The following is a 17535-nucleotide window of genomic DNA, read 5'->3' as shown; positions in this document are numbered from 1 at the left end:
AGACTCAGATGATGGCCATCACCGTCGAATTCTATTGCTGCCGGATTATTATTACCCGCCAGGCGTTTCCGTTATCCTGTCCCTTCCGTTGCTCAATGGACAGCCTCGGGGCTTTCCACCCCAATCTCAGCTCCATGTTCTCCTAATTAGCGGAGATGGATCTCTCAGCCCGCCTTATCTCGACCTTTATATATCGCCATCAGCCGCAACAGCTGTAGACTTGTAGCTCCATCATCTCCAATAATCACCAATCTCTCCCCTCCTCTAACCCGTTGTCACCGTCGTTGGACCAAATGGGCAACTCAAAGTCAACCCCTCGATCCTCGTCACAGCCCTCGGGCCTTCGAAACGGCTTCGCCAAGACTTCTCAAAAACCTCAGATGGTTCAGAAGGCGCCGCAGGTCGTGGCAACGCCGCTACCACCACCTACTGTACCAGCTGGACCGTTGACCTTGAGCGGCAAAGTCTTTGCAATCACAGGCGGCGCCAGTGGGATTGGTTTGGCGACTGCCCAGGTTCTGTCAAGACGAGGAGCAGTTGTATGCATCGCCGATGTAGATCCTGAAGCAATGAAGGCTGCCGAAGTCTACTTCACCTCGCTGCAAGTGCCTCACATGATCACAAAGGTGGATGTTTCCAAGCGAAAGGAGGTCGACGCCTGGATCGAGTCGATTGTCAAGGAGCACGGCCGGCTGGACGGCGCGGCCAACGTAGCAGGAGTGATTGGGAAATACCACGGCGTGTCTCCAGTTTCAGAGCTCGACGATGTCGAGTGGGATAGGATTATTGGCGTGAACCTGACGGGCACCATGTACTGCATGAGGGCTGAGCTCAGGAATATGAACGATCGCGGATCCATTGTCAACGTTTCATCGATTCACGGTCTCAAGGGTAATTTTGCCCTTTTCATGTGAAGTTATTTGGTGTCTTTCAATGCTGACTGCGTGTTACTAGGCTTTGCTAGACATGGTGCATATGACGCAAGCAAGCACGGCATCGTCGGTTTGACACGAGCAGCCGCCCTCGAGAACGGAGAGCGCGAGATTCGCGTCAACAGCGTAGCTCCAGGCGCCATATATACACCCCTCATGCAAAAGAACTGGGATTTTTCAGGCCGACCAAAGGACGCTGCATTTGATGATCCCACAGCCTTTCAGCGACAGGGCACAGCTGAGGAGACGGCAAATGTCATTGCTTTCCTGCTGGGTCCGGAGAGCACGTTTGTTAGCGGAAGCGTGTACAAGGTGGACGGCGCGTGGATTTGAAGGATTGACGCCATAGAGAGGGAAATCTGGCTTGCATTGTATTGCGGCGTTATCGTTATATTTGTTTCGGGACGGGAGTGGCCTTTTGCTGTTGTTGAAGTTTCAAGTTGTTTGTCACATGTGTACAGAGCATGTTGCCTGCATGCAGTTATGTACTTTGAACCCGTGTCTATTTATCAGATTGTTCTAGAAGCAATCGAAGAACTTTACCTACTTTTATCTAACTTAACATCTGGTTAAAGTGGTTTCAATATAGTGGTACGGTAACCTTTGTCTCATGCAATTCGGCCTAATTTACGTTTCCAATTGCATGGGTCGATTGTTGGGTATCGACTGACACGGCAATTGGAAGTTCATCTCCGTCTCCGCCTCCATCTCCATCTCATCTCCTCTTAGAATGTCTGCCTGGGCCTTGTTCAGTTGTTCCCCGATGCTCCACAGGTGCATTAGCATCCCGTAATTCGCAACTCTGGTGCTAGTGCTATTCAACTAGGTCTTCCATGTCCATACGGTGATGGTTGTCAGGATCGGCGTCATGTGAATAACACAACAACAGAAGAGGAGACAAAGGGCCGCACTCCGGTTGGATAATTCTTCCGACGGAACAGACGAGCTGACACGATTGGCCGAATTATGCCCCCAAATTGGCCGTTCACAGTAGCATCGCGCGGTTCCACCCTCTCCACAACCTCCAACTATGGAAACCTGGGGAAACACGGCTATTCTTCTGGATCCCAGGCCGCAGAGGAGAAAAAAAAATGACGGTGCCGGCATGAGGCAAAAGCCCTGGCAGCTTTGCTAGAGGTTTGCTAGCAAGAGTCTGCGCGAAACCAATTGGGGCAAAATGGCCAAGCCTCATGCCATTTAGCATCGACTTTCTCCCCGCATTCTGGGACGGGCACCAAGTTGCGAATGATACTATACTTGTACTGTACTGGATGATTGCAGTTGCTCTTTCGTTCGTGTTTCATAAAAGGCACGGCCGTCCAAGTCCAGGCCGGAGCTGATGCTGGGTCCCCGCATAATAACCAGTCGCCAATCCGTCGGGTCCCCGTTGCGTTGACCCCCTGAGCCTCGTCTCTCTCTCCTTGAATCGTGCCCGGATATTTCAGCAAGTCTCCATCTTTTACGGGCAGAAGGGCAAGCCAAAGGTGGATTCCGCACGAACGAAAACATGGCAGCCGAAGCCGACGGTCAAGAACGGGATCGTCCTGAGCCTCTCGTCGCGTCATTGATGCACCGCAGCGAAACGCCAGACACGGAGCACGCCCGCCCACGGAAACGGACCCGTAGGGCTTGTGATAAGTGCAGTGCCTCGAGGACGCGATGCGATGGAGAATGGTAAGTCTGATGCTTGCGGCTGAAGCTCCTCATCGTTGATATCTGACTGAGATTTGTGCCCGCGTGCAGTCCTTGTCGCCGTTGTGAAGGTAAGCTAAGCAACTGTTTCTGTTTCTGTTTCCACATTCCATTTTCCCCCATTGGAGCTTCATCTTCATTCATTTCCGCCTCATTGTTTCACTTTCAACGCTTGGCGTATCTAACATGTTATCCCTTTTACCACTTTCAAAGACTACGGATATACCTGTCGTTACAATCGCGAAGTCAAGAAGCGAGGTCGATTGCCAGCCTCGGCCACTGCCAACAACCACAACACCAACGGCAGCAGCACCAATGCCCGAAGAGACTCTTGGCCTCAATCACATCGACGAGGCAGCATTCGAAACGATTCAAACCTGGGCCGTAGCAGCAATGGCAATAGTAACAGCAACAGCAACAGCAATGGCATCTCCCAGGCGTCATGCTCATCTCCATCGGCAAGCATCAGCTCTAGCACCGTTGGACAGCATCCTTTTGCCGACACAGTGGATGCAACGTCGGCCGGTCCCGAAAGTGTAACCTTGGATCAGCGGGATCAGGTCACTGTACCTGACGCTCGCCAAGACATGCTGCACTCCATCAGTCAGCCTTACTCTTCAGGTCGAACTGCTCCTCCACTCAGCGTCCCGTCTCTTATCCAAGTCGGACTTCAACCGCCTCCCCCCCAGCGTTCTTCCATAGGCAACTCCCTATCAGTCAGCGTGTTTGACGGACAGTTTGCTGACTCAGAGGTCGTCCTGTCTGATGAAAGCGCTGGCTATCCCTCACCAGTTAACGGACGGGCACCTATCGAGGCTGGAAGTGCTCGCCAGCACAGAGGCTCCTTCAAGTCGACGCCTAGTCATGAACGGAACCGAGAGTCGTTTAGCACCGCTGCGACTGGCCATGATGCTGCAGGTCTCATGTTGGACTTCTTTCACAAGGCCCCAAACGAGGACTGCTGGTACAAGTTTCTTGAGCCAATCTTGCCATACATCCGCAACATCATTCCCGCCTCTGTTGCGTGCGATTTGCTCGACATTTTCCTGACCGATCCGGGGAGCTCCTTGTTTCGTGTCGCATCTCCATACATCTTGACCAGAGTTTTTCGTAAAAAGTCTATTGTACATCCAACGAATCCCAGATATACCACACCAGCGTTGTTGGCAACAATCCTATGGTGTGTGGCACAGACTGCTGATGTCATGATGCTGCATGTTCCGGGCTCAAGAGCCAAGGTTGTCAACGACTTGTACGACTTGGCAACATCTCTAATATCCGAACGTGATCCAGATCGATGGCGTCGAATTCATGGTGAGACAGACCCCATTACCCCTAAAAATAACTAGATGCTAACAACATTCCTCCTCCAGGCGGCCTCCGAGCAGAAAACGAGACACCCCATCCTCGGCTCCCCAATGCTCCAACCGTGCCAAAGACCACGGTGAATAACGAACCGGCTGGCGAGACTGACGATGTCCTGACCTTTATCCTTCTCTCCATTGCTGTCTCGGGCTCTGACTTCAAGTCGGACTGCTACAAATGGTGGTCCAAGGCAACACGGTTGGCCTTTTCGCTGGGTCTACACCGAGAGGATGAGCAATGTGCCGGACCTGTGACCCCTTGCGCAAACCCCCTTTGCTCATGCAAGAAAGATCAAGATGGCAGTATATATAATCTGGAGCTACGAGAAGAGCGCCGAAGAGTCTTTTGGCTTCTATATGCGCTGGATCGCCATCTAGCCCTGTCTTTCAACTCAGCTCTGACGATACCTGACTCTTATTGCGAAGTTTATTGTAAGCATACTATTTGATGCCTCCAATTTTTTGACTAGCCGTTGCTAATTCTGCTCTCAGCCCCGTTGCCTGAAGCTGTTTGGGAAAACCTCGATACAATCCCACCTAGCGAAATCCCTGCGCGAAGGGTCGGACCGCCAACGACAGCCTCTGGATCTGCCTTTTTCGAATACTTTTTGCCGCTCATGGCGATACTGGGCGACATTATAGAAGTCCACCACAGGCGCCGTCATCCAAGACTGGCAGGTCTCGACGACTCGCACTCTGTAGCCATGATTCAGGAACTCCTTTCCACGTACGAGCTCAGTCTTGCCGCTCTCTCTCCAGAGAGCAATGATAACAACACCATGCCTTTGCCTATCCATACCCCAAAGGGCATGGTCGCCGGAATGCCTTCGAGGCCATCCATCTCTCACCAGCACCCACCCTCTGCAGCTCCATACAACGCAAGTGACCCTTCCAAGATGCGGCTAGCGAAGGCCTATAGCGCTCACATTCTACACGTATTGCATGTGCTTCTACACGGTAAATGGGATGCTATATCTATGCTGGACGACGGCGACGATTGGATCACGTCGAAGAGATTCAACGAGTGCGCGTCTCACGCCATTTCTGCATCACAATCGGTCTCGACCATCTTGACCATTGACCCGGAGCTAACATTCATGTCCTATCTTTTTGGCATATATCTGCTTCAAGGAAGCTTCATCCTTCTCCTATTCGCAGACAGGATGCCGCAATTGGGTCCCAATGAGTCAGTGGCGCAGGCATGCGAGAATATCATTCGAGCCCATGAGGTGTGCGTTGTGACGCTGAGTACAGAGTTTCAGGTATGGAGAGCACTCATAAATTCCACTCACCCAGAAACAATTCTAACTTCCACACAGAAAAACTTCCGTACGGTCCTACGATCCACTCTATACAGCGTTCAGGGCGCAGGAACTACAAATTGGGATGAGCACCGCTCACGACGCAGAGCTCTATCCTTGTACAGGTGGACAAAGGGAGCCAAGGGGCTGGCATTGTAGCCACAGGGATGAATACCACTCTACATCCAATGACCGTATAATGTAACTTGACATGTGATGAAATGCTTCCAACAGAGGCTTTTCCGAATTGATACCCAAATTATGCTTGATTAATCATCTCGGCCGAATCCTTTAGAATAATTTACATCATGCCGTGAGGGGTCCCCCCCTGAGATCAATTCAATTCAGCCGAGAAACAAAGGAGATTTTATCCTTTCGGACTGTGCTCGTTCCGCTGCATTAGCAGGGAAATTTTTGCCTCACCTTGCATGAGCAAAAACCTGGGGTAAGATGCGGGGGAAGAAAAATCTCTAGATTTGTTGGAGTAAAATGCTTGGATGGCGCCACCGACGGAGGAGGCTTCTCAGGGCGTGTGATTGCTATCGTGGGGGTCTGAATGCCGACGGTTATTTGATGACTTATATACAAAACTGATGCAAACCCCTCTCATTTGGTTGGGATATAGAGTAATATTGAAGTGAAAGCTCATGTAAAAATAATTGGTGTGTATCATTATAGATCGGGAAGTTTCGGCTTGCATCAGTGATGCCTTGGTTTCGTCGTAATTTGAACATATCGGGCCTATTCTGCTGAAGCATGAATGCCCAGTGCAACCAGGCCCCATAATATTAGGGCGAAATGATCCTAGGAAACATTCGTATTTTTTTAGAGTTGTATTGAAGAATAGGCCGGGGTTTGGTCCCTATTTGGTGCAAGGACAGGACACTATCACTAATCATCCGGGCTGATGCAGATGGGATGGAAAGAGGTTGCATTGCAGATAGTCGGTGATCTATTTCTCGGCGGTTCTTTTTCTCTCGGTAGTTCATTTTGGTGTATATTAACTAAGGAGAATAGACTGCCATTGCATCTTGCATGGGGAACGGAATATTGCTGCCTAAATGTCTGGGTAAATATACCAAGATAGGCTTGCAGTATATGCAGCTGCTGATGGATAGACAAACTTCCACAATGGTAACCATTCAACTTTTAATGTCACCTAGGTACTCAGCAGAGAAGCGTTTACTCTCTCACCGTAGATAGGGACTTTAGAAGCTGGATATTGATCTCTCTTGATATTGTTGAACGTTGCATTGAAAGGCCATGGGCGCAGTATGAATGCTCACATGTGACCTAGCATAGTTATTAATATCCCCCCGTTATTGAGTTCCTATATCCTCTTCAAGACAGGTATCGAAGTGAAGCTTATTTCGCTTTGAAATCTGGACGAATACGTAAGGCGATTTATTCAACTGTGGTGTCGTTTAGCAATGTGATGTGGCGTTCCGAAATATGGTTCACCGTTTTTGATATGCAGTGCACAGCCTCGTTGCTGAACTACAATTTCACAGCATTTTTAACTCCCCTCCAAGGCTTGAGGAAAAGCTCCTTTGATAGACGTGGCTTTGATTTCTGTATAAGATAGACCAATAACACTTTGTTGCTTGTGCTGCGCTTTTTTATACTGTGCACCACAACTAGAGCCACTGATTTCACAGCATTTTTAACCTCCCTCAGCCCTTGAAGAATAGCTGCTTCGCTAGCAATATGCGTGCGACGTCACAAGAAAATCCACCTCAAGGCAAAGGGGCTGCTTTGATAGGGTTGGCTGATGAGTTGGCAAGCATGGATTCTAGAGCCACGTCAGTTTCACAGCATTTTTAACCCCCTCCAGGCTTGGGGAAAAGCTGCTTTAGTACTGGTAGGCTTGACTCCTGTTGCTCCCGGACGATAAATGAATCATAATTTTCAATTCATGGCTCCAAAATTAACCATCGTCTCAGGATCTTTCACAGCGTTTTTAACCCCCCTCAAGGCTTTGTGGAAAGTTTTCTTGATGTCACTGGGTTAGCTCCAATTTCTTGCCGAGCATAGAGAATAGGCCAATTGGAATTCAGTAGGACTCAAACTTCACAGCATTCTTAACCGGCAAGGCTTGGGGAAAACCTGGTTTGATAGGCTCCAACTTCTTGTAAGACCAACGACCTCAAATGCTTTCACCAATAGACCGATCATGTGGCGGCACGGCCACTCAAACTTGCACAGCATTATTAACTCCATCAAAGGCTTGAGAAAAAGTGTAATACTGCTCGTAATTACCTATGCAAACTGGCTGGCTGCCAACCTGGTACTTAATGCTCGGCACCGGAGAAAGATTAATGCATAACCAAAAGCGCCCCACTCCAAGCAACGCCGAAATGCCAGCTGCCAACAATTTGAACTTGGTCGCCTCATCCATCCAACGGTGCCGTGACAAATCCGCAATTGCTTCAGCGAGGGCACCGATACAACCGTCAACATGGTGTTGCAAGATCTCGGGCGTCGCATCAATGCGGCTGTTTCAAACCTCACGCGAGAGCAGAATCTCGACGAAAAGGTGCGACTCAATGCATTTGCCCCGCGCTCTCGGATGGCGAAAGTGCAGAACCACTGACTGACTACGGCTTCAGGCATTCGATTCTATGCTCAAGGAGATTTGCGCCGCCCTTCTCGAGGCCGATGTCAATGTTCGACTCGTCGGCCAACTCCGAAAATCGATTCGCAGCACCGTCAACTTCAAAGAACTGCCTCCCGCCGTCAACAAGAAGCGTCTGATCCAAAAGGCTGTTTTCGACGAACTCGTCAAACTTGTCGACCCCCATGCTGAGCCGTTCAAGCCCAAGAAGGGCAAGTCGAATGTCATCATGTTTGTCGGTCTGCAGGGTGCCGGTAAGACTACGACGTGTACAAAGCTGGCGCGACACTACCAGACAAGAGGCCTGCGGGCGTGCTTGGTTTGTGCCGATACGTTCCGTGCTGGTGCCTTTGATCAGCTGAAGCAGAATGCAACCAAGGCCAAGATTCCGTACTACGGCTCGCTTACCGAGACGGACCCTGCTGCCGTTGCCCGAGCTGGTGTTGAGCAGTTCAAGAAGGAAAAGTTCGACGTCATCATTGTCGATACATCGGGTCGACACAGACAGGAATCCGCCCTGTTCCAGGAGATGATTGACATTCAGGCGGCAGTTACTCCCGACGAGACTATCATGGTACTGGACGCCTCAATAGGTCAACAAGCCGAGGCTCAGGCCAAAGCCTTCAAGGAGGCTGCCGACTTTGGAGCAATCATCATCACCAAGACAGATGGCCACGCCCATGGTGGTGGTGCCATTTCCGCCGTCGCCGCTACGCACACACCCATTGTATTCATCGGTACTGGAGAGCACATGCTGGACCTAGAGAGATTCGAGCCTCAGCGATTTGTCCAGAAGCTGCTGGGAATGGGCGACATGGCCGGACTGGTTGAGCACGTGCAGAGCCTCAACTTGAATCAGAAGGATACCATGAAACATCTACAAGAGGGTATTTTTACCGTGCGAGATTTACGAGACCAGCTATCCAACATTATGAAGATGGGACCACTATCGAAAATGGCCGGCATGATTCCTGGCATGAGCGGCCTTATGCAAGGCATGGATGACGAGGAGGGAGGCGCAAAGCTAAAGCGCATGATTTACATCTGCGACTCCATGACAGACAAGGAGCTCGATTCTGATGGCAAGATCTTGATTGACGAGCCAACCCGCATGACACGTATTGCTCGAGGATCAGGCACTTCGGTGCGTGAGGTGGAAGATCTTCTGACGCAGCAGCGGATGATGGCCGGCATGGCTAAGAAGATGGGTGGCAACATGAAGAACATGCAGAGAGCACAGCAAGCCATGTCGGGTGCAAACAAGGCGCAACAGATGGCTGCCATGCAGAAGCGTCTACAGAGCATGGGCGGTGCCGGTGGTGCTGGAGGCATGCCAGATATGGGATCATTAATGAAGATGCTCGGCGGCGGCGGCATGCCTGGTGGAATGGACATGCAGGCAATGATGCGACAGATGGGCATGGGCGGTGGCATGCCTGGGATGCCCGGTATGCCCGGTATGCCAGGAGGAGGAGGCCGTGGACGGAGGTGAAGGGACAGCGCTTGTGTCGCCGTGTCGGGTATTTGCTTTCATTGTATCTTTGTTTCGGAGCTCCGGTAGGTTGGGCAAGTTTATGGATGACGGCTGGTTGCTAGAGCTCATGTGCATAGGTATCGGCGTTTGGGCAGTGATGAAATGATTGAATGGTGGCAGCGAGGGAAGAGGAGAGATGTCAAGTTACACAGCGTTGGCCTCTTGTTTGTCAGCGATCATGGACGCTTGCTTTGCTTTCTTTGAGGCCGTCGTCATGAGGATATACCAAAGAAAAGAAATTTAATGTTGATGCCTTTTTGATGTGTTTGCTTCTTGATATCAGCAACAAACTTATACGGAGTTCTTGGTGTTTTGGTGGTGTGAAATGCTGGCTTAGTCAACTTGCAGCACAAGCTCGTGACCCCGCACACCTTAAAATGCTGGACTCGCGATAAGCCCACTTTTGGCATCCATCCGACTACGACGGTCCTGGAACTAAGAAGCTGCCCCACCGGTCCTAAACTCAACGGATAGCTTATAAGCTAGGAAGAAGATCCGAGTGTCGTTGCAAATGTCGTCGCGAGGAAGAGGCAGAGGCGGCGGAGGGTATCAAGATCGTGGAGGATCACGAGGTGGAGGAGGCGGAGGAGGTTATAGAGGTGGCGGCGGGGGAGGTTATAGAGGCGGCGGGGGTCGAGGTGGTGGTGGTGGAGGAGACCGAGGGGGAGGTTCCTTTAGAGGAGGAGGAGGAGGAGGAGGAGACCGGGGAGGAGGAGGTTCTTTCAGAGGTGGCCGAGGTGGAGGGCCGCCTCAAGTCTATTCGTGAGCACCAGCATTCTCATTATACACCACTATCATGGGGCCATAACCACTCATCACAGCGGCTGCCACAGTGTTCCCGGCGGAATCCCCGCCCCCGATAAGACGGTGACCAAAACGGAAGATGCTCTTATAGCTCCGGGCAAATCAGTCGACCTAAGTACGCTCGGCCTACAAGATGTTCTCCCTCGCCGGCCAGCATACGGCACTAAAGGAGCGGAGATTACCCTGTGGGCAAACTACGTCTCTTTGACCGCATCGTCCAAGCTGGTCTTATACCGATATGAGATGTCTGTCACCCCGGCCGCGACTGGAAATAAGCTGACACAGGTTGTTCGCTTGCTATTGGAGGCACCAGAGCTGGCCGAGTATAAACATGGCCTTGTGAGTGATTTCAGGAAAACCATCCTCAGCCGACAGAAATTTAGTGATCGGACCATCAACATCGCGTATCGATCCATTGGACAAGATGCACCAAAGGAGGATGGTGTTCAGTATCAGGTCAAGCTCCATCTCACCAATACCTTGGCCACCTCAGAGTTGATAGAATACCTCACGTCGACGAACCCATCTGCCCAGTATGACGAAAAGCTGCCCCTCATCCAGGCTCTCAACATCTTCTTGAAACACTACGCCAAGTCGGGCGACAACCTCGTCTCCATGGGGTCGGCCGAAAGCGGATCATCTAAAACGTTTGCTATAGGTCAATTGTCTGATACATGGGACCTTGGAAACTGCCTCACTGCTATACGTGGCTTCTTTGCCAGTGTCCGTGCGGCTACGGCTCGTGTGCTTGTCAATATCAACGTCAGCCAGGCTGCATTTTTCCAGGAAGGCCCATTGGATCAATTCATTCTCCGCCTAGGCACTCAGGGGGGATTGCATAAGTTACAGGCATTCATCAAAGGGATTCGAATCAGAGTTACTCACCTACCTGACAAGCTAAATAAACGAGGTAAACCCGTTTCGCGAGTGAGAACCATTGGGTGGTTGGCGGATAAAAACGATGGACAAGGCCTCAAGAACCCCTCTCGAGTAAAAGCGTTTGGAGCTGGGCCAAAGGATGTCCAGTTTTGGCTCAAAGAGGATTCAAAAGATACAAAGAAGCAGGGTGGGAAAGGCGCCAAAGCTCAAGGAGGACAGTACATCTCTGTCTATGACTTCTTCGCCAAACGTGAGCCTCCCATCATACCACGCTCATTGATCCGTCCACCATTAGCTGACATTCCCACAGAGCATAAAATCCATATCCAAGATACTCGACTGCCCGTCATCAATGTCGGCGATAGAGCAAATCCCAATTACTTGCCGCTCCAGGTTTGTTATGTGCTGCCTGGCCAGCCGTGCAATACCACGCTCAGCACGGCCCAGGCCCAGCAAATGATCAGGTTTGCTGTTCGTAAGCCGTTCGACAACGCTACATCTATTGTGACAAAGGGACTGAAAATTGCGGGCCTGTCTTCTGAAACAAACCCATTATTGGTGAGCTCCTGTTGCGATTCTGGCATTATAAAACGAACGACTGGCTTACTCATTCCTCCCAGGCCCAGTTTGGAATCGATATTTCTCAGGACCTCATTACCGTTTCGGGCCGCATTATCGCTAGCCCAAAAGTTGGTTACGGCCAGAATCGACAAATTCCCACGTTTGGGGGCAGTTGGAACATGCTACCAAGGGACTCTCCGAGTCTCAAATTCAGCAACGCCGGCAGTATGCAGAAGTGGTCTTGCGTCTACATTGAGATGCCCAACGACTATCCACACGCCCAGACATTCACTAGTGCAGGCCTGACCGAAGTCTTACGGAGCTTCCATGCCGTGCTGGGCGATACCGGCATCGCTGCCAGCCCGCCGCTTCAACCATTTCAACGACTTCAACTTAGTAATAATGACGATCCTGAACTCGAGGCGCTGATGAAACGTGCCGCATCATCGCTACAGCTGCTCTTTGTCATCCTGCCTGCAACTCCTATTCCGTTGTACAACCGAGTCAAGTATCTTGGCGATGTGAAATATGGCATCCATACCGTCTGCAGCGTCGGCACCAAGATTGCCAACCCCAAGGGTCAAGACCAGTATCTTCGCAATCTCGCGCTCAAGTTTAACCTAAAGCTTGGCGGCAACAACCATCTCGTCGATCCAACACACTTGGGATTCATTACTGAGAATAAAACCATGATTGTTGGTATCGATGTAACTCATCCGACGGCCGGAAATAAGCAGGCTCCCAGTATAGCCAGTATGGTTGCTAGCATTGACCAAAAGCTCGGCCAGTGGCCCGGTATCCTCAGCATCCAGCCTAAAAGTCGCCAGGAGTTGGTTGCGGATCTCACTGAAATGCTAAAATCGCGTCTACGTTTGTGGCGCCAGAAGGGCAAGCACTCAGAGTTTCCGGAAAATATCATTGTATACCGTGACGGCGTCTCAGAGGGGCAGTATCAGCCGGTATTAGACCAAGAGCTCCCGTTGCTACGAGCCGCCTGCAAAGAGATCTACCCAGCACCAGATCAAAAGAAAGGCTTGCCACGCATGACTGTCGCCATTGTCGGCAAACGCCACCATACTCGTTTTTATCCAACTACAGCCGCCGACGCGGACAAGGGCGGAAACACCAAGGCTGGTACTGTGGTTGATCGGGGCGTCACGGAAGCTCGCAGTTGGGACTTTTTCCTCCAGGCGCACACAGCACTACAGGGAACGGCTAGACCAGCGCATTACTATGTCGTGCTGGATGAAATCTTTCGCTCACGATACGCGAAGACGCCTGGAAAGAACATAGCAGACGAGTTCACGAATCTGACGCAGAGTATGTGTTATGCATTTGGTCGGGCCACCAAGGCCGTGAGCTACTGCGCTCCGGCATACTATGCGGATGTCTTGTGCGAGCGGTCACGGTGCTATCTCAGCAGTTTATTTGAGTCGCCGCCTGCTTCAGAAGCGACATCAATGGTGGAAGGCGCTGCGGGTGGTCTCAATACTGGGGCATTGCAGCAGGAGGTGCAGGTCCATGAGAGGCTTAAGGATAGTATGTTTTACATTTGAAAGGAATTGCAGATTGCCAGTTGGAAAGGGACGGACTGTGTTTGGAAGTTTTTTTTTTTTTTTTATAGCGGAGATTGGATATCATAACTTGTTCTATCATACCACAACTAGCAGATTGGATTGAAGATATTTTGAATTATGTAGTTACGATCAAGTCTCGATTGGAGGAACACTTGGAAGATTGAATGAGTTCGGTGAATTCGGTGAGACGACAGCCGGTCGGTGAAGCAGCCCGAAAGTGGATGGCGGGTGGAAATCTCGATGACCATGACAAGCGATGACGTTTTGATTGGGCTTCTCGCAACCCCCACTCGGAGCAAAGGTGCCGGCTAAACAACGTTACTGCCAAGCTTGTTGCACGTATGACGCTATTCACGGCTGTGGCCTCTTTGATTTGCGGGAGCGGACAGGGGGGACAAGCCAAGTGCAGGACAGGCAAGGACAGGGCAGCGGGATGGCAACGGCCCAGGGCCACTGGAGCGGGTGGCGATGACGGTGGAAAAGGTTGTGGTTGACGTCAGGAGGTGACGATCTTGAATTTGGTGGTTTTGCGTGCGTGTTTGTTGGAAGGAGTGTATCATGATGATGAGTTTGGGTTTGGGTGCTGGTGCTGGTGCTGGGAGATAAAGGGAGGTGCCGCGGCGTTGACTTCTAGTTGGACTTGTCTTTCTTCTGCTCAACCTCTCATCGCTTGATTTCTATCATCCATATTGGGGATTGCTTACAGTCATCGGCCATGGCTCTCTTTGGAAATAGAGCTCGTGCCCCTGCGGCACAGGCCCCAGCAGCTAACACTACGACGGCTCCGACGACGACAACAAAACGGAGATGGGGACTCGGTCGTGGTGGAGGATTTGGCCGTGGTCGCCAACACACTCCGTATGCGATGCACTTACGTCCTAGCTTTGGACAGTGGCTCAGAGTCACTTGGTTGGACATCTTGACCATGGTGGCTATGGGAGCCATCGGCCTCGGTGTAAGTCGAGCTCTACCAGAGATGCAAATGCAAACAAGTAACGAAGCTGACTTGACGTCTCACCTAGGTCTACGAAGCCAAACCTGCACCGACACGCTCGTTCCCCGTCACCTTTTCCGATGGAGAAATCGTCTGGCCTGAATTCGGCTACCCTCTTCGCAAGGAGATTGTTCCCATCTGGCTGGCAGCTTTCCTCGCCTCCATTATCCCCATCTTCATCATCCTCGTCATGCAGATCCGCATCCGCTCATTCTGGGACGTCAACAACGGTGTCATTGGTCTCTTGTACTCTCTCATCTGCGCAGCCGTGTTCCAAGTGTTCTGCAAGTGGCTCATCGGAGGCCTTCGCCCACACTTTCTCGACGTGTGCAAGCCTGATCTGAGCCGCGTCACAACTTCAGGACTCGACAGAACCGGATTCCAGCAGATCTACTTCACGCGGGACATTTGCACTGGAGACCCAGACCAGATTGACGACAGCCTGGAATCGTTCCCCAGCGGCCACACCACGGCGGCTTTCGCTGGCTTCGTCTACCTCTCTTTGTACCTCAACGCGAAGCTCAAGGTGTTTGCAAACTACCACCCGGCAATGTGGAAGCTCATCGCCGTCTACGCCCCCATCCTCGGCGCGGTCCTCATCGGCGGTGCTCTCACTATTGATGAGTTCCACAACTGGTACGACATCGTCGCCGGAGCTATCATTGGCACCATCATGGCCTTTTCCGCATACCGCATGCTGTACGCATCTATCTGGGACTGGCGCTTCAACCACATCCCGCTGAACCGCGGCGTGGCGTTCCCGTATACCGTGGGCAATGGCGACTTGTTCGACTCAACTTTCACGAGGCGTGTTGGATGGGGAACGGAGAGCTTTGCCGGTGGCACGACTAATGGTGTTGGCAACGGATATGGACACCACCATGGCAAGCATGAATACGGATATAATAACGGTGCTGGATATACCAACGGTGCCGGTCATACTAATGGCGCTGGGTATACTAATGGCGCTGGACCCGCGGCCAATGGAGAGTATGCAAACCCAACGATGCCTCGACGGGCGGTTGGACACCCTCCTGAGCAGATGGTGTAAGATGTTGGCATGGCAGTTTTAAGCCAACTCAATTTGTCAATGTCTCTTTCTTGAGAAACGTTTCTTTTCTTTTGTGTTGTACGAGAGATTGAAAATTTGGGCGTGCTGTGGTGTTGTTCGTGTTATTGCATCTGGATATGCGTAATGAGCAATGATGCTAATGAGGGCGTGGCTTTTTCTACACGGTTAATGTTTTATAATACCCGCAGTTGATTAATTAGTATACAATTCTTTTGTGTTAAAAAAAAAAGTTATCAATATTGTTGATTCGATCATCATATGGCATGCAAGGTTGACTATTGGCTCATTCCAAGATGCTCTCATCAACGTTACTGTTTTCTCGTATCACATAATTCAATCCCACCAAGACACAGACCCAGTAATACAAGACGTCCGATCTGACACATGTCAAAATAGCCAAAAGCGACAAGACACCACAACCGGAGCTCCACCAGCCCCGGTTCTCGGCCCCATTCACACTCTGAAATTCCAACCGTCACAAAAAAAGAGAAGAGAAGCATCTAGAAAATCATTCAGGCTATACTCTTACTAAATAGTCTTGCAAAACAGCTTACGCGATGCAGAATAAATTAAACAAAGCTACCGGTCCGGAGGGCTAAGCAGCCCGCAGTGGGGGGAGTTTTCCTCCCGAGTCTGGAAGCTGGGCTGGGCTCAGCTAATATTTCAGCTACTTAGTAAATAGTAAGAGTCAGAGGCCAAACTCGCCGAGCTACATCCGGATGACTCTTTTTCTGCTCCAATTGGTTTTTTTTTTAAGCCAGCGCGGCGTCGAACCTTGTTTTTCAACTCTCTTCTTTCTCCTCTTTAACTGCTCAATTGAAATTGAAAGCTGTCCGTTTAGCTGTTTGCTGTTCTCCAGTGTCTGACGTAGTTCGTCATCGTTAGCAATCTCGACTCAACTCGAGATTCTCTCCTCTGCGATATCGCACTCGCCAACAGCAATCTTGCGCTTCAACGCCCGATCAACCCGCGAAATCTGTCGCAATGGCTTCCTCCGGTCACATCCTCACCCTCAGCTGCCCCGACAAGCCCGGCATTGTCCACGCCGTCACCGGCATCTTCGCCGCAAAGGGCCACAACGTGCTCGACCTGCAGCAGTTCTCCGACCCCGTCACCAACAAGTTCTTCATGCGCGTGCACTTTGGCCCTGCCCCGGACGTTGCCGATGCCTCGTCGACTGAGCACCTCGAGCCCGACTTCCAGGCCCTCGCCACCGAGTACAGCATGAAGTACAACTTCCGGCCCTTGAAGCGCCGCACCCGCGTGCTCATCATGGTGTCCAAGATTGGCCACTGCCTCAACGACCTGCTGTTCCGCATGAAGACTGGCCAGCTGCTCATTGAGGTGCCCATCATTGTCTCCAACCACCCCGACTTTGAGGCCCTGGCCAAGAGCTACGGCATTGAGTTCCACCACATACCGGTGACCAAGGACACCAAGCTGGAGCAGGAGGCCAAGGTGCTGGAGCTGATCAAGCAGCACAACATTGAGCTGGTTGTCCTGGCCCGATACATGCAGGTGCTGTCGCCCAAGCTGTGCGAGGAAATGTCCGGAAAGATTATCAACAGTCAGTCGAACCCCTGTCGCATTGTCCCATTCCCATGCCCTTAGGCTAACACAATGACCAACAGTCCACCACAGCTTCTTGCCCAGCTTCATCGGCGCAAAGCCCTACCACCAGGCTTTCGACCGCGGAGTCAAGATTATCGGTGCCACGGCGCACATTGTCACGGCCGATCTCGACGAAGGCCCCATTATCGAGCAGCAAGTCACCCGAGTCGACCACAGCATGGACCCCAAGAAGCTGACAGAGGAGGGATCCACGGTCGAGACGCAGGTGCTGGCGGCGGCGGTTCGCTGGTATGCCGAAGGAAGAGTGTTTTTGAACGGACACAAGACTGTTGTGTTCTAAATATGATGAATTTATGAGGGTGAAAAAAAGCGACACGACGGAAAGTGTAAGCGTATATATCTGGCGATGCATCAGCATCCGTACATAGTCCAAACTTGCTCTTACATACCCACAGCGGCATTAGACTCACCACTTCCACATGCTCGTGAAAACCCCCACTGATGTCTTCATTACCCGGCTCGGGCAGCCACAAGCCAGGGCTGCAATTGGACAAAGAGCGACGTTGGCGAATCAACCAAGGACAACCACAGCGCCAAGACAACTATCGCCGATGAATACAAGGAAGAGAGAGAATCCTG

General features: G+C 51.3%; 6 protein-coding genes across 6 annotated transcripts; all 6 read left to right on the top strand.

Annotated features, from left to right (window-relative positions):
• Nucleotides 1-293: 293 nt before the first annotated feature.
• Nucleotides 294-1265, top strand: T069G_00164 (enoyl-(Acyl carrier protein) reductase domain-containing protein; the record flags this gene model as incomplete). Its single annotated transcript, XM_056167374.1, has 2 exons — nucleotides 294-891; nucleotides 955-1265. 2 exons carry the CDS (start codon nucleotides 294-296, stop codon nucleotides 1263-1265), a joined length of 909 nt encoding a protein of 302 aa, XP_056032690.1.
• A 1174-nt stretch (nucleotides 1266-2439) lies between these two features.
• On the top strand, nucleotides 2440-5448 carry T069G_00163 (fungal specific transcription factor domain-containing protein; the record flags this gene model as incomplete). The annotated part of the gene is made up of 7 exons (XM_056167373.1): nucleotides 2440-2606; nucleotides 2676-2695; nucleotides 2838-3938; nucleotides 3998-4420; nucleotides 4481-4795; nucleotides 4856-5250; nucleotides 5308-5448. The coding sequence occupies 7 exons, from the start codon at nucleotides 2440-2442 to the stop codon at nucleotides 5446-5448; spliced, it is 2562 nt and encodes an 853-aa protein (XP_056032689.1).
• A 2299-nt stretch (nucleotides 5449-7747) lies between these two features.
• On the top strand, nucleotides 7748-9395 carry T069G_00162 (SRP54-type protein, GTPase domain-containing protein; the record flags this gene model as incomplete). Its single annotated transcript, XM_056167372.1, has 2 exons — nucleotides 7748-7825; nucleotides 7899-9395. The coding sequence occupies 2 exons, from the start codon at nucleotides 7748-7750 to the stop codon at nucleotides 9393-9395; spliced, it is 1575 nt and encodes a 524-aa protein (XP_056032688.1).
• A 553-nt stretch (nucleotides 9396-9948) lies between these two features.
• On the top strand, nucleotides 9949-13237 carry T069G_00161 (piwi domain-containing protein; the record flags this gene model as incomplete). Its single annotated transcript, XM_056167371.1, has 5 exons — nucleotides 9949-10199; nucleotides 10259-11370; nucleotides 11431-11678; nucleotides 11741-12514; nucleotides 12566-13237. The coding sequence occupies 5 exons, from the start codon at nucleotides 9949-9951 to the stop codon at nucleotides 13235-13237; spliced, it is 3057 nt and encodes a 1018-aa protein (XP_056032687.1).
• Nucleotides 13238-13973: 736 nt separating this feature from the next.
• T069G_00160 (PAP2 superfamily domain-containing protein) lies at nucleotides 13974-15303 on the top strand (the record flags this gene model as incomplete). The annotated part of the gene is made up of 2 exons (XM_056167370.1): nucleotides 13974-14213; nucleotides 14281-15303. The coding sequence occupies 2 exons, from the start codon at nucleotides 13974-13976 to the stop codon at nucleotides 15301-15303; spliced, it is 1263 nt and encodes a 420-aa protein (XP_056032686.1).
• A 1005-nt stretch (nucleotides 15304-16308) lies between these two features.
• Nucleotides 16309-17236, top strand: T069G_00159 (formyl transferase domain-containing protein; the record flags this gene model as incomplete). Its single annotated transcript, XM_056167369.1, has 2 exons — nucleotides 16309-16891; nucleotides 16956-17236. 2 exons carry the CDS (start codon nucleotides 16309-16311, stop codon nucleotides 17234-17236), a joined length of 864 nt encoding a protein of 287 aa, XP_056032685.1.
• Between the last annotated feature and the right edge of the window lie 299 nt (nucleotides 17237-17535).

This window comes from Trichoderma breve, chromosome 1 (genome assembly GCF_028502605.1).
Source record: "Trichoderma breve strain T069 chromosome 1, whole genome shotgun sequence".
Taxonomy (NCBI): domain Eukaryota; kingdom Fungi; phylum Ascomycota; class Sordariomycetes; order Hypocreales; family Hypocreaceae; genus Trichoderma; species Trichoderma breve.
Note: the sequence above shows the minus strand (reverse complement) of the source record. Positions and strands in the feature narration are given on the sequence as shown.